Genomic DNA, 16,751 nt, shown 5'->3' with positions numbered 1-16,751 from the left:
GCAACTTGATGCCATCTTAGAGTGGAGGCCAGTGATAAATGTGATTCTTATATAGAGATCAGTGGTGTAGAAACGAAGATTCCCCATCCGAGGGTGGATACCATGTGACCAAAAACCAGATTTGAACTGACATGCTGGAGGACGAGCTTTTACATAGACAAAAAAATAAAAAATAAAATAAATAAATTGAATAAAGTTGCTGAGTTTAAAAAAGTTCACTCCTGGGAAGTGTTTTTTGATTGCAATTTTTTTTTTTGCTCACATACTAGCAGTTACCTTTCATCTTCCAACGAAAGACTAGAATGTCCAAAAACAAAATTGTTTCTCCTTTTTTGTGTGTGGCAGTGCATATGTCCCTTACAAAAATGGCTCAGAGTCTAATACTCTGCAGTAGGATAAGTCATAACTGTTATCATACAAAGAATAACATGATACTCTCTTCAATGCATTAGGCTGAGTACTGTTTTAATCAGAGTACTGGTAACTTTTCTTTTTATCTTTTGCTGCTTTATCACACTTTACCCCTAAAAACAACAACAAAAAATAAACATATAAACAGTGGTGAGCTTTCACTGCTTTTACAATCAGCAAAACATTTTTCCTTGTCATTGTTGAATGAACTGCATCTTATGTCCTTTAGGCAAGCTCTACCACACATCAAAAGACTGACATATAAAAACAGAAATTACTACCCGAACCTGGGGGTGGGGTAATCATATTCAAGTGGCATTGACCAAGACATCACTCTCTCTGGTCTACTGACCCATGGCTGGCTGACCACTAGCACAAAACATTCATTCCATAATTGTCTAAAGACAAATGCCAGAAATATCACAAAACTCAAACAAACAAGCAAACCAGAGACGTCATACATCTCTCTATTTTGGGCACATTGATTGGTTATGAATCATGACCTGATATCATGCTCTGAAAAGAAAATATAACATTCTCATCTTTTGATAACCTTTCCCAGAAGTATTGGGGAAAATTGCATATAAAGCCAACCATTTCTGAATATTTATTCTAAATGATGGGTATATCAATATGCAGTTTATGATAGTTTGAAATCTGCATTTTGATATTGGAAAAACAGAAAAATGTTGGCACACACTGTATTCATTCCCCCTCCCTTCCACGGAATCATTTGCATCAGCAAATAAGCACCAAGGGTGATTAAGAAAGAAATGCCTGGGAGAAAGAAACACAGCATATGAAGTCAATTCCTGCAATAGTTTGTTAACCCTAACACAAACGCACTGCTTATTACTAGCATACTGAGAGAGTTAGTTGGCTGTGTTAGATATTTGTCAGATATCAAAGCACATTCATGTGAATTTATCAGACGTCATGTTACTTGGTTCCTTTCCATCCCTGGCATCTCGATGGAAGTCTCCCCGCTGTCCTCCTGTCTTTGCCTCGAGGCGGATGCCATCGATCGTCATTTCATGGGAGACCGCTTTGCACATGTCGTAGACCGTGAGCGCGGCGACCGACACCGCCGTCAGGGCTTCCATCTCTACCCCGGTCCGGCCCACCGACTTGGCCCGGGATGTGATGTGGACGCTGCTGGACTCTGCCTCAAGGCTCAGCTGGACGTCCACTTTCTGGATGGGAATGTTGTGGCAGAGGGGGATGAGGGTGCTGGTCTGCTTGGCTGCCATGATCCCCGCTAATTGAGCGACGCGAAGCACGTCCCCCTTGGCCATCTTGTTCTCCCGGACAAGTCGGAAGGCCTCATGTCCCAACCTTATCCTCCCCGACGCGACGGCCTCGCGCACCGTCACGTCCTTCCCGCTGACGTCCACCATCTCTGCCCGTCCCGAGTCGTCCACATGGGTCAGCCTCGCAGACGCTTGGCCAGGATCGGAGGTGGAGTCTCCGTCTTCGGTCTCTGTGGTTTGCGACGTGTGAAAACACACTGCCTGCAAGAGGTGCCTCGCGACTCCACTTGGATCATGGCAATTTGAGAACAGGGACTGAGTACTGGTACGCGTGCGCTGGCACAGTTTCCTTAACGCTAAATTTACTTGATTAAATTTGTATGATGTTACTCTTGGCACAATCTCCTTGGGAGACAAATCTAATGCGAATGAAAGAAAAGAGATAAACAAGAGATGACATTGGTAAGTTTTGCAAAGATACAACATGCTTCAAACTTCTTTATGCCACCCTAGCAAATACATGCCATTTCACTGTGAGAATAATCTGCTATACTGCCAGTGGCAAATTAGACACTAAAGATATTTCTTCCATTCTAAAATAAACTTGATATGGAAGGATGGACGGATGGTTAGGTGGATGCCATTAGGGACAGAGAGAGGGATGGATGCTGGTTCAAGGGATGGACAAACTGTTAATCTCTCTTAATGGCAGCACATGACAGGGGTATAATGAGATAGCTAGTCGAGATTCAAAGAAAAGCATATCCTCTCATTAAGACACGTCACTGATATGTCAAAGCCAGAATAACAATTGACATGAACAGGGCAAAATTTGTGCCACTTTTTTTCTTGATTGTGAGCTACAATTGAAGAACATTTTCCAGTTAAAAATGTCAAGTGCAATCAATGATACATAACATTGCCCATCTGTGACAATAGTACAGATGTATGGAGGCCAAATTTATGTCCCAGGTGCCAGAGAAAGATCATCACACTTAACTACATGAATATAGTTTTCTAGTAGGAGTTTTAATCAGCTATTTTACCGAGTAAAGGACAAAGTAAAAAAGAGCTCTAAAGTGGAAATGCTTTTTGTTTAAAACAACAACACAAATTCATCATTCTACACACTTGTTCAAATGAATGCAGAAAATGCATTGACAGTATCACTGGTATTTGGGAACAGCAAATGTCTATGATTGATTCACATTTCACATTATTGGCACTTGGGAAATGAAAACTAAGCTCATCAAAATTCTTCATCACCCAACAATCATTGCATAGCTTCATTTAATCTCAAAAGGAAATTTCAACTGATACATGCTGATGATGAAATCATTACAACGAAAGGTTACCTCACTAGAAGTTACACCACAACCATGTTAAATGTATATAACATGCTGTTTAGAAAACAGAGAAAAATCTTCAGTTAAGAGATGTAGTTAGAAAAAAAGAACAATACAAAACATAAATTAAAGAGGTAATTTTCATCAACTATAAAATTATGGAAGTATGGCATGGCAATGACACACACACACATAAACACAAAAAGTGAAAAGCATATGAAGGGGATGGGGGGAGCCAAATGGCTAATAGAGGTCATTGTCCTGCCGTACCTATAGACTGAGGGGGATGAAGGAACAGGTCACCCACCAATGAGGATCATCGGCCTGTTCTGCATCCTTGCAATCTTGAACATACCTGGGAGGAGATGACGAAGAAAGACTAATTAGACTGATTTACTATATTATCCATGATGGAAATTCTTTGTACATTTGGACATAACAACAAATAAACAGGTAATATATTACAAGTACACACAGAGACGGTCCAAAAATTGGAATTGGGAACTGAATCTGAAACATATTGACATACAATATCACATACACCATCACAACATGATATATGTTGAACTGACATCACATTACTGTATTTCACGCATCACTGGCATAAAACTGGTCAATGATACGGGAGAAGGAGGAGGACTTATTCCTTCCCACATCATAACAATGATCATCATGATACATTTTGACACAAATGTCACAATATGCAAGATAGAGACGCACATAAGGCACATGAGAATAGAATTCAATCTCTGCTGCATAGGGCATCAAAGTATACCGCGTATCACTGCGTTCAGACAATCCCCCGCTTCGCAGGGAATGTCCCGTTTGCCAGGACTTTCCCCGGCAATCCTCCCGGCAATCCTAACGTGTGAATGCTCGGTGGGACATTCTCTGCTCCCCTGGTGAGCTTGTCGAGTTTGGCAACAAAATTCTGGCAGGGGACTGACCTTGATCTCTCACGCAGCTGTTTTCCTCATAAGTGCGCATGCTCGAAATGTGGTGGTGAATCAGGCAATCATATAAATTTGCAATCGCGTGCCCAACAGCGCCACATACGGTGACCTACGTAACACACAGCTGAAACCACCAGCCATGATTTTGTCCCCCTTTCAGTGGGGAATTTCAATGCACGTGTGGACGGTCGACTGTAAAACTCTCCAAACTGCTCCCGCGAAGCGGGGGATCGTCTGAACATAGGGACAATAATAATTTCAATCCCCCAGCAGCAATTCACACCAATAATTTGGGTTTGTCTGTACAGAGATACAGCTATTATAAAATGCCTACAAATGTACCCCTCTGAAGGACATTCGTGAATATAGATCAAATTTTATGATTCTAATTTTCATTCTGTCCTTTGTTTATTTTTCTTTTCCACAGTATTTTTTTTTCCACTTACATGTACAGGACCCCGTTTACAGTGCGAGGCTCGGCCGTGGCCGAGCCCAGCCCTGCTTCAGTGTACACGCGCAAAAGGCCAAATGCGAGGCCAAAATTGGCCTCGCATTTGGCCTCGCTCTGGAGGTGGTCTCGGCCGCGGCCGAGCCGCGGCCGAGCCCGGCCTCTTCTTGGTGTAAACGCAAACTGGGCCAAATGCGCGGCCAATTTTAGTCTGCCTTCCAGACCCTCTGCCCGTACTATTTCGCTATTCACGATATTAACCTCCTCAACGTGGAAAACTAGTAGAGTTTAAGGTGGTTTTGTCCTGCAAAGGATTTTTCCTTCGGCAAAGGCCTTTGTCCGAACGGCAACTTCGTCGCCACGGAATCCAGTTGGCAAAGGGTCTGAAAACCAGGCTATACCAAATTGCGTTTGTTTACAAGCAGAGCGCCACTACGACAAAATATTGAAAGGTTTGAATTAAAAGCGCGGCCGAGCCCAGCAGTGTAAACAGACAAAATTGCAAGGCTCGGCCGCGCAACTGAGGCCGGGCACGGCCGCGGCCGAGCCCGGCCCCACCCTGTAAACGGGGTCTAAATTTTGATAAGAATAGGTTCCCAATAGTCTGCTGCCTTTTCCATACAGTTACCTGATAATACTGCATACTGGTACCTGAAAATATGTGAAATATGTAAATCTCCATGCCTGTATTCATATACTACAGAGGGTTAGGATAAATTCATGAATGCATGACATGATGCGGCAGCACGGTCCCAACGGCACATAACAATGAAAAAATGAGATAAACATCTAATTCATGGTTCTGTGCTGCCTTGAAAGGGAGCAGGGACAGCAAAATAAGCATTCGTATATCTATGAAGAAGCCATGTATAATTTGTGAGGGTTTTTTTTGTGTGTGTATTTTTAAAAAGATTGGGAACACGCATGATACAGTGTGATTTAATCACAACATATCATCAGGGTCTCTCATCATGTATAATACATTAGCAGAGACATGGGGCACAACAGTTCACCATGAAAATGCCTCTCCTCTCATGGGGTAGTGTGTGGGCATTAACCCTTTATGAGCTAGGGACTTTGGGCAGTGTGTACAATGCTATGGGTTTTCTGTACCAACTGGCACTCAAAGCAAGGAGGTTCAAGAGAATGGAGTCACAACTGTCGTATTTCCTTTGAAGTCACATTCGATGCCGCCACTCGAAAGTATTTGAAGCATGTGGCAAACTGGATCTGCCGCGCAGATAGGAAGACAATTGACTCATTTCTCATTGCATAATCATCAGCCACTTTCTAACGAAAATATGTCTTTGTGATGGTACTTACTTTTCGCTATCCCTACTTATAAAAGATAGGTGGTATGTAATGGTAAAGACAAGGGGATGCGTGAATAGAAATTGCGCAAAAAATGATGAAATGAAAATGAAAATTACTCGACTGGCCGTGCCCGGCCAGTAATCTGATATATCTATTAATATAGAATTATACTCGAAGATTATTCCGTATCAGTTTTATTTGGAGGAATTAAGTGGAAAAGTGATAAAACCGGCTTTCCAGGAGTGTACAGTTTTAAACACTTTCACATGATACAGCTCTGATTTACACTTTTGCACACATTTCTTGAAAAAGATTGACCTTTGTTTAATGAGCTTTATCATTAAGTGAGATTTTGTTTCATTTGATAGATAAACAAGCAAAATATAGCCAACATTAAGTTAACGTTCAAAATGAACCTTCAGATTGCTCAGCAAGACGGCGGCATCAAACCCCGTCATCAAAGGCACAGATGCACCTGTGGAATTCTTTTGTACATCAATAGAAAAGTGACAACTGTTTGAATAATTACAGCTAGTTGGAAATCCATCTCTTAAACCTCCTTGCTCAAAGTGTTAAACGCAAATACTAAACAGTGCTTCATTGACCTCTACTGAAAACTGCAGTGAGTATGGATGGAAATTGTCATTCTATGTGAGAGGGTATCAGAAAGATAACAAGAGACCCGCGGGTCTAGCGCTCACCTGAGTATCGCAAGTTCACCTTTCACGCAGTCACTAATCTAAATTATTCACAGCTCTACCAAAATTTGACCAGGCATTCTCAAGTAGAAGATGAAAATGTACAATAAGGGCCCAAATTTTTTTAAGATTCCTTAATTTGGGGGGATTGGGGCCCCCTGGGGCCCTCTGGGTGGGGCATGGTGCCCATTTTGATAAATTGAGATCCTGACCCCCTAGGGATGCTACCTGCCAAGTTTGACGAAAATCCATTATGAGGTTTTCAGGAAGAAGATGAAAATGTACAATTCAGGCCCCCATTTGGACCTTCCCAACCACCCCCCCCCCCCCCTCCTACCCCCAAAAGGGGCACCCCTGGATCTCCTATGAACAAACTTGAAACTACAGTCATTAATGTACTAACTCATAGTATTAACTTAGCTCTATCACTTCTGGTTCTAGAGAAGAAGATTTTTACAGATTCCTTAATTTTGGGGGGTTTGGGACCCCTAGGGGCCCCCTGGGAAGGGCACGGGGCCCATTTTAACAAATTGAGTTCCTAATCCCCTAGGGATGCTACCTGCCAAGTTTGGTGAAAATGGGTCATGGGGTTCTCAAGAAGAAGATAAAAATGTACAATTTAGGCCCCATTAGGACCCCTCCTCACCCCCCTCCCCTGGGTCACAAGGGGGGCACCCCTGATTCTGCCATGAACAAACTTAAACTACAGTCATCAATGTACTAACTCATAGTATCAACTTCGCTCTATCACTTCTGGTTCTAGAGAAGAAGATTTTTACAGATTCCTTAATTTTGGGGGGTTTGGGCCCCCTAGGGGCCCCCTGGGAGGGGCACGGTGCCCATTTTAACAAATGGAGTTCCTAACCCCCTAGGGATGCAACCTGCCAAGTTTGGTGGAAATGGGTCATGGGGTTCTCAAGAAGAAGATGAAAATGTACAATTTAGGCCCCATTAGAACCCCTCCCCACCCCCCCTCCCCTGGGTCCCAAGGGGGGCACCCCTGATTCTGCCATGAACAAACTTGAAACTACAGTCATCAATGTACTAACTCATAGTATTAACTTAGCTCTATTACTTCTGGTTCTAGAGAAGAAGATTTTCACAGATTCCTTAATTTTGGGGGGTTTGGGCCCCCTAGGGGCCCCCTGGGAGGGGCACGGTGCCCATTTTAACAAATTGAGTTCCTAACCCCCTAGGGATGCAACCTGCCAAGTTTGGTGAAAATGGGTCATGGGGTTCTCAAGAAGAAGATGAAAATGTACAATTTAGGCCCCATTAGAACCCCTCCCCACCCCCCTCCCCTGGGTCCCAAGGGGGGCACCCCTGATTCTGCCATGAACAAACTTGAAACTACAGTCATCAATGTACTAACTCATAGTATTAACTTAGCTCTATTACTTCTGGTTCTAGAGAAGAAGATTTTCACAGATTCCTTAATTTTGGGGGGTTTGGGCCCCCCTGGGGGCCCCCTGGGTGGGGCATGGTGCCCATTTTAACAAAATTGAGTTCCTAACCCCCTAGGGATGCTACCTGCCAAGTTTGATGAAAATCGGTCTTGGGGTTTTCAAGAAGAAGATGAATATGTAAAAAGTTTACGCACGACGGATGACGGACGACGGACGACGCACGACGCACGCTGGACGAAGGGCGATCGCAATAGCTCACTTGAGCCTTTGGCTCAGGTGAGCTAATAATGGAGGGAGGAGTCACATGACCTCACCTGCGTGTTGCTTCTTTTTCCTCCCTACTGCCGCCCCGACGATGTGGAGCAGTTCCTCGTCCGACTTGCCCTCCCTCATGGCGTCTCGCAGCGACACCTCGGAGCTGCCAAACAGACAAACCTGTATCCATAGCAACACACGAGAGCTGGCATCAGAAAGCGTTGCACTGCGCACTGTGGAATTACAGTGCCACTCTTAATTCAAGTTGACGTAAGGGAGTACTCTCGGATAAACACAATGGGTGAAGCCTCAAGAAAAATTTTGAACTTTGTTTACATAATACAATTTTGCAATACAATTTTGTATTCACAATCAGATTTTATTTGCAATGCTTACTGTTCAATCCTTTAGATTTACTGTACATTTCAGCTTGAATATGGAGTAGCATATTCCTTTAAAACTGCCTTGAGCATTCAATCAGAGTGGAAATTGGTGCTATAGAAATTGTATGTAATCAAAATGTCATTCTTTCAACACCATCATCTCATTACTTCAGTTTACTGCTTAGATGTCAAGACTGCAAAGAGATTTTAAATAGCATGTTAAGCCATATCCTGTACATCACAAGGAAATGGTGTCCTGTTTAAATGCCTTAAATAGTCCAGATTGTAAAACAGATAGTAAAAAGCATGTTAAAGCCTGCCCTGTACATCACAAGGAAAACAGGTCATAAATTGGTTGACTGATGGATTGACTGCTTGACAGGAAATCGTTCAAGTGATGTTATCTCAGCACATGAACTTGTCCACGGTTCTTTATGATATCTCGAACAAAACAAAGGAAGTGGATAAGAAAACAAATTAGTGTCATCTTTCGCTGGCTGGCTCACTGGACTCACCTTGAGGTTGCCGTCAGCTGTCAGCCGTAACCTGTTACACGACCCACAGAAAGGCTTCGACATGGACGCTATGATACCAACCTGGCCAGTGAAACCAGGTACCCTATATGCCTGCCAATATATACAGATAGATGATTGTGGGTAGTATTTTGATACATGGTATCTTTCAAACATGACATGGCACTCAAAAAAGGTGCTTCTATGTTACTACCATATTCACAAGAATCAATCCCGTAGCCACCATGCACACACAACTCCAGAAGGACCTCTTCAGCCGGACTTTAACATGTAAAAAGTCCAGACATGACAAGGCTCACTTTCCTACAAAATATCAATTTATGCACCTTAGGTAGAAAGGATGCATTGAGGAGTGAGCACCTGCTACAGGAGAAAAGTGCGGTGCCAACATCAGAACTTCTCTGAACTTCTTACGGTATATGTCATGTGCTTCACGGTGTTGCCATTTTCACCAATTTCATTGAGTCAGGTGATTTAAACAAAATTGATGACGAAGTATTCTCTACTTATTTCTAACACCATCGTGATGATTCCTAACCACAAATTCAACCACTTGCTAAAATAATACACTTGCAAAACATACACCAATAATTTTCAAATTCCACGAGAGAATACACTTGTATCATTGAGAAAATGGAATATGATCAGAAAATAATCTTTACTATTAAGATTTGACCTCGGCTTTTCTCAAACAAGGTCTAATACCCAAACGCATTTTATCAAGTAAACATACATGTACGTACATGTGCGTGTGCATGTGTGTGTGAGTCCAAACAGAGAATACTGCAACAGAAGTGTTAACAATGGATATGAAAAGTATTGATATCTCAAGTTCCTGAGCAGGTGGGTACATGAGGCTAGGAACACTCATTTCCTCGCTATTTCTCTAGCCCCTTTTCACCCCAACCCCAACCCCCCCCCCCCCCCCCACCATAAAAAAGGAGCAAACATACATTCAGAATACCCATTAGACAACAATTGAAAGAGTACTGGGATTACATGGTGTGAATGAACACAGCCGTGTGTAAAGAAGTTTTAAGAGAAGACGCAGCATGTGTGTGTGTTTTTTTTTTTCTTATTATTGAGCAACCTTTGGATTGATCTACTAGTGGTGTAAATGTGACACAAAGACAAATTCACACTTGACAACCTTTCCATGTAGATATATTATGTGTGTGCGTGTGTTTGCATATGTTGCATGTTTATGCAGCTGTGTGTCTTTGCGTGTACTTGAACAGATGTTTGATGCCGCGCCAATCTACTACTCACCACTGACGTATCATTTGGCATGTTTTCTGCTGGACCAAAGTCAGGCCACCTCTCTTGTATCGTATGCACCATCTCTTCCTTGGTGAACAGCTTCTTGTCGTTCCATCGGTTGCCGTCGAATGGCATGTACTCTATGAAGCGAACATCGAGGGCCTGATTGGGGGTGGAAAAATGGGAAATGTTTTTCGAAGATTATACGACTAAATACTTTTAATAGGTAAAACTGTACACTAATCACACGCATACAATGTACACACACACTTATAACTTTCAAAGATTATGTGACTGAATACTGTATGTAAAACTGTGCTCTAATCACACACACATACATACACACACACAACTTTCAAAGATTATGTGGCTGAGTACCGTATGTAAAACTATGTTCTAATTACACACACACACATATACACACACACTTTCAACTCGCAAAGATTATATGGCTGAATACCGTATACATGTAAAAACGTGCTCTAATCACACACACTTATAACTTTTAAACACAGCTATTAAACTTCAAATGGGAATGTATTCTACATTGTACCAGCACGAAAGTTTGCAACTCAGATGGACCTTCCGATTTTGCAGAATACAACCACTCTTTCAAGTTATTAAATAACAACTGACAAGATGTTGAGAAAAAGTACAAGAAACTTTCACTCTTATCTGAGCCTGCTCAAACTTTTCAATTTGAGCTAAAACTTTTCATGACAATGTATATGTCATGACAGGACTTTATTTTTCCATTTAAGGTTGACTACATAGTATCTATCCAAATCTACAGATGCATAGTGTAGTGTAGCTTACAAACATAGGTACATGTACGGTATATGCTTTCTTAGATACTATTCACCAACCACTCTATTCTCCTGGCCGGGTTATCAAAAATTGATAATTTTGCTGGGTTCCACTCTGGGAAAAAAGGTCAGCATGATCAACTATCCCATCACTTGGAATATATGCCTTATCGTATAGACGTTAGGAAACTATGAGTCAATTTCAAGTGCTCCTGAGATAGCTGACGCAGCCATTTCACATACTATACATTTCGGAAAAAGAAGGGAGTAAAAAAAAGAAGCACTTCCCTTGTCTCCCAAGCCAATTCAACAACATTAACTCTGATCAAGAGTCCTGATGGTCTCTTTGCAAACTGGGGATATCTTCCATTCATCATCGAATCAGGGATTAATGATCGCAGAGACCTGGACGGACCATGCCCTTTGCAGACTGGAGTCTGCACTCCAATTAATCCACCATTTTCAAGTCACCTTTGGCCTTTATAAAAAAAAGCAGGAAGACTACAGAAAAGAACATTTACAAAAAAAAAAAAAAAAAGAAAGAAAGAGAGAAGAGGAAGAGACTGGTGAACCAGTGGCTGGTAAAGTGCTGTTTCCACAAAGTATGTTCAGCAGACTTTCCTGAGCTTGGTAATTATTTGTCTTGTGCATCAAGGCTGTGTTTGTGTTGGAGTCCCTGTGCATCGTGGCCGTGTGGGTTACTCCAGCTAGTGTGTGTTGAGTGGCAGAGACCTCAATTTTGTCTGCACACTCAGGTCTATGTACTTTTGCTGAAATGCAATGTCTCCAAATAACAGGGTCTACACACACCCTTAAATAAAAATTGCATATCTAGGAAAAGTATACTGATTGTTTGCTTTGTTTGTTTGATTTCCATCTGAGAAGATGGCTGGATAGCCCATTTTTTATATTCAGCTGCAATAGCTGGTCTTCCATGGGGTCCAGTTGGATGTGAGGTGGGACCACTTCAACGGGTTAAACACCCTGCTCTTTGCGATGAATAAATGAAGCGGGATCTTTTACGTGCATGAGATGTGACTCTCTCATATACGGGACCTCTATTTTATGTCCTATCTGAGGGACAGAGTGTTTTGCCTCTTACTACAGGGGATGGTATGATTACACACAACATTGCTCAGTGGGACTCAGGATTTGAACCGGGGTCCTCTGGATTGTGAGGCAGACGCGTTTCTGACTGAGCTAACTCAACGCCCTTCTTATCTGCACATCATCCATAAATTACTGATTTTTTTTTTCTTGTTCTCTTTCCTGTTTTAATCTTTGGGGCCACACTTCCATGGACAGACTCACTTTGTTTTTCTTCCTATGCTACAACAATACTTGTAACTACCAAAGCAACAGAAAATCTCCTTACAGTTGATTGGTTGATACTCTACTGCTGCTATGTGATAGTTTTTTTATGGTGCAATTTTCATAAAATTCAAAATGTCATCCACTGCAGCAAGCTACTGACTTTCAAAGTAGCTAACCTCATTATGTACAATCTCAAGTATCAAACTGTCCTCTGTTTTTTTTTTCCTCAAGAGAAATTCAGTCTTCTTTAACTTTCCACAACATTCTGGGATACCAGAAACAAGAATCCAATCATCTTTTAAGTGATACGATGTTAATCCTAGCTTTATGTGAAAAAAAGACATCAAAGCTACACTACTATGGCAAAAAAAACAACCCACAACCCAAACCTGTGCATGTTACATGTTACAAACAAATTCCATTCACTGTAAATTCAAAGGGGGCTTTTCTTGTTTGATTTCAGAGAGGTGTGTGATGGAGGGTATACACAATGCTTGCTATGTTGACATTCATCCCTTCTCATGGCATCAAAATGGTCCCTATCTGACGTGATTCAGCAGATATTTCAAACTGTGTTTAGGCTAATGAAGTGGAAAAAAACTGTGGTAAGATTTTCATTCACAGCTATGCCCTTTGCCTGGAATTTAAGTACTCACAAAGCCAATTGTGAAGTGTGGCAGTAAAATTTGGCCTTTATCATGTACATCTCTGGGTTCTGCAAGATCATGAAATGAATACAGATTCACAGGATGCATGAACTAGTACTACATTAAAACACTCATCAATGGAATCAGACTAAACAAAATGCTACTTATACTGCACACATTACGATTTGCCAACATTTGAGATGGTGTGTTTGCTGATAAGTCTTTGATTATGTTTGTGTTCTGACAGGGACAAAGTCCAGGGTTGTAATGTGCTACATATCGGTAATCCGCCATGGTTACTGTGCATGGTCAGGCAGGCACTCAGGCCCTTTAATACTGGTGCCTAGATATCAAATCAAGCATGTGAGCTGCCCTAATGGATTGCAGCATCTGTGACAGGGATATGTGATGGGGGAGGGGAAGAGGCAAGGACAGGCGGCCCTCCCTCCCTGCCTCCTCCCTCCTAATATACACCAAGGCCTCTGCAACTTTTTTTACCCTGTTCACATGTAATCCTGTCAGACTGGTTGCCACAAGGTACTGTACACAACTCTCTCTTGAGCACAGGCAGAATGGGCAAAGGGGACTTGATTCTGCATGTGAAAGTGTCTGTGATGGTTGGACACAAGATGCGGTGTGGTACAACATACACAGGTTCTGTAAAATGTGTGCATGTGTGGGGGGGGGGGGGGGGAGGGGAGTGGATGCCACAAGTTCAAGTGACAATATAGCAAAGCATACAGCTTCAATTAAAAAGAATGATGAAAGTCATTAAAACTTCTGACAATCAACTTTCTTATAGTGCTCATACTTTTCTTCAGTGTACTAAGTGCATTGTACAAAACCAAGTTTTAAAACCTAACTTAAAATATCTCAGTGCATTACTGGTCCAAACGTCTAATGAAGATAGTTGTTCATTCTATCCAATGGAGACATATATTCCACATACAAATGTATCTTTCCTTGTTTCTTTCTTTTCATTCATCAATGTGATATAATATCAAAAATATTTTCAGGTTTTTTTATGACTAGTTATGAACAACCATTAATGAATATATGATTACAATTTGTCCTTAGTCAATATAAACATATAGGAACCCTATGTGCTAACAACCACCAAAGTATAATGTAATGATAAGCCAATTCTGCCTGAACTCCCTCCAACCCTCCACCCCATGATATTCCACAGATGAGTGCATTACTACATTACTAAGAAGACAATTCATAAAACTATGCAAAGTTTCATGCATTGCTGTAAGAATTCACCGGGCAATGCTTTCTATTTACAACCAGTATCTCACTTTGAAAGCTCCATCCCAAAGGAATAGCTCGGTGCATCGTACTTTCTACTCCCAAACTGCCAGTCCACCGACCATCTATCTATTCATCAGTGTCTACCTACGCTATGGGTATGTTTAACTTTATAAATGATAGGAACATGGACACACCATCCCATGAAGCGAGCACAGCAGAGATACCGCAAACTCTAGAGGAGAAGAGCTCGAGAACGGGAGGAGCAAGAAGGCATCCCGTCCCCCAGCAAAGAAGGCAAACCCCCGTGAAGGAATGCGAGGCTAGGAGTCTGTCCTCCCAGTACTCCCACTGTGACCTTTTCCTTGTCCCTTTGTATGCTGGCTATCAACAATATAAGATGACTGGACATAATATACACACACCACAGGATCACACAGCCACAGTTTATCTATGCCAGACAGGACATCTTTAGCAATCAGAAAACTGGGGAGATCCGAGATACTGCTGCAGTTTAGATTTTTCTCATGACTGCAGTTATATTTGTCAGACTGCAGTTAAAATTTGCATGATGCATTGTATTATAGTAGTGAAGGAAATCCTTGTAAAACTGTAGCCCTCTCAAATATTGAATTGGTGGCAGTAGGATATTCTGTCAACGTTTTAGAAAGCAGTTTAAAAAGAAAATAGCAAATATTCCCTTTAGCATCAGAATAGTCTACAGACTAAGAGATTCCAAACATAAAAATGTTTTACTAACAATTTTTCATCTTTTCAGAAAAAAAAAAATCTCATTATTTTAAACATGTTCCAATATCCCTGTGTGTAGTTTTCAAAGAATATGGCTGGGGGAAGATTTTCTCACTCATTCTATTTAAATTTGTGACTGGGCTGTGAAATAGTTGTATATACACCAAGATTTGTATATCACTGCACATTTACAGAAAGCTAAATGGTCATTTATCCTACAGCTGCATTACAGTACAGCTAGAGTTTTAATACTCCAGTAATGATGCTTCACGGAAAGAAACCATTGAAATGGTGCTTTGCATGATTACTCATGCAATAAATGCATTTTGTAATTGAATGTCAGACTAGCTGCAGCAGCCAGTACTAAAAAAATAACACAAAGCAAGTTCACTGAGACCCGTATTCTATGTTTGAACATCGTTTCAGCATAATAAGGAGTAGGTACACACAATCAATAGGATTTACATAAATATTGAACTGATATATCATGTTTATTGACATACCTACCACTTGATTACAAATATTTTGGTCTTTATGTGAATTCAGCTATCTACTCAAGATCACACTATGATCCATGGTCTCTTTTTTGGGTCAACCATAATCTTTAAAAAGGTTCCATTTTCTTTCTTTTTTTCTTCTTTTTTGAAGGGGGGGGGGGGGGGAGTGGGTAGAGGGTGGCATGATTGTAAAATTAAGTGTAATGACAATGATTACAATACATGCCTCACATCATTTTGTACCAAAATGACCAGAACTGAGTTTTTGATGTCTCCTAACAGAAGTGTAAATTATTGTGCCATGTATCAACACTGCAGAGAAACTAAAAAAAATGAATTTATCAATACTATTTGCTCCTCATCAGCAATATGTACAATACAGAGATACAAGTGTATGACTCACTACTCAAATGTAAAGTAGCTATGTTGCTGGATGATTACGTGTTTGCACATACAAAAAGATATCAGTGAACAGCATTTATGAAGAACTGAAAACCTGCAAAAGGTTATCAATCAACACTCAAAAGCTATACAGAATCATCAAGTCTTGGAGAGGTACCTTTGTTTGAGAAGGAAAAAAACAACAAACACAATGGCAAATATATGGCAATGCAGTGGCTGATCCAGAGGGGGATGCACCAGGCGCGCCCCCCCCCCTTTATTTTTTGTTGACGCAAAAGAAAAAAAAATTAAAAATGGGGGTGCACCCCCTTTAATTTTGTAACGGCGCCTCCCCTTTGTGGAACTCCTATATCCGCCCCTGCTATGTATATCTATGCATTGACCGAATAGAGTTGATACATATGCCAGTAAGTGAGTATCCCCATGGAGCCTTGATCGTTTGTTCTTCATGAGATCTTGGGGCATTGTTCGCAGTAGTTCAGAGGAAAGAGATAGCTATTTGTGTTTGTTTTCGAGTGCCTAGATGTACTCTATCACTTAGTTAAATGATGCTTTACAGTCCGATTGCTTTACAAAGTATGTCAGGGTACTACAGAGTGCTATGGAAAGTATGCCACTAAAAGCATACAAAATGCATGATTATTTGAAAGGTGTGTGTTATTGTTCTCTTCCATATTTACGTATCTGCAAGTTTGGAGGCAGCATCAATATATAAATCATGCTTTTGATAATCCTGAAATCTCACACCACATGTATTATGTCATGTGATGAAGACTTGAGGAAAAAAAAAAAAAATTCTTACCAAAAATATTTTCCTCTGCAAGCAT

At 41.2% G+C, this 16,751-nt stretch overlaps 1 protein-coding gene across 1 annotated transcript in view; it reads right to left on the bottom strand.

Moving 5' to 3' along the window:
* Window positions 1-16,751, bottom strand: part of LOC139732933 (molybdenum cofactor biosynthesis protein 1-like) — a 40,013-nt gene continuing 23,262 nt past the window's right edge. The window contains exons 6-10 of the mRNA XM_071643769.1: window positions 10,267-10,419; window positions 8,980-9,090; window positions 8,141-8,261; window positions 3,315-3,362; window positions 1-2,080 (exon numbers count right to left, since the gene is read on the bottom strand). Coding sequence (XP_071499870.1) covers window positions 1,326-2,080; window positions 3,315-3,362; window positions 8,141-8,261; window positions 8,980-9,090; window positions 10,267-10,419 — 1,188 coding nt within the window. The 3' untranslated portion in view covers window positions 1-1,325. The remainder of the gene's footprint in view (window positions 2,081-3,314; window positions 3,363-8,140; window positions 8,262-8,979; window positions 9,091-10,266; window positions 10,420-16,751) is intronic.

This window comes from Diadema antillarum, unplaced genomic scaffold, assembly GCF_040938485.1.
Source record: "Diadema antillarum isolate AM-2024a unplaced genomic scaffold, OU_Dant_1.0 seq00000456_RagTag, whole genome shotgun sequence".
NCBI classification, from domain to species: domain Eukaryota; kingdom Metazoa; phylum Echinodermata; class Echinoidea; order Diadematoida; family Diadematidae; genus Diadema; species Diadema antillarum.
This window is presented reverse-complemented; position numbering and strand designations above follow the sequence as displayed.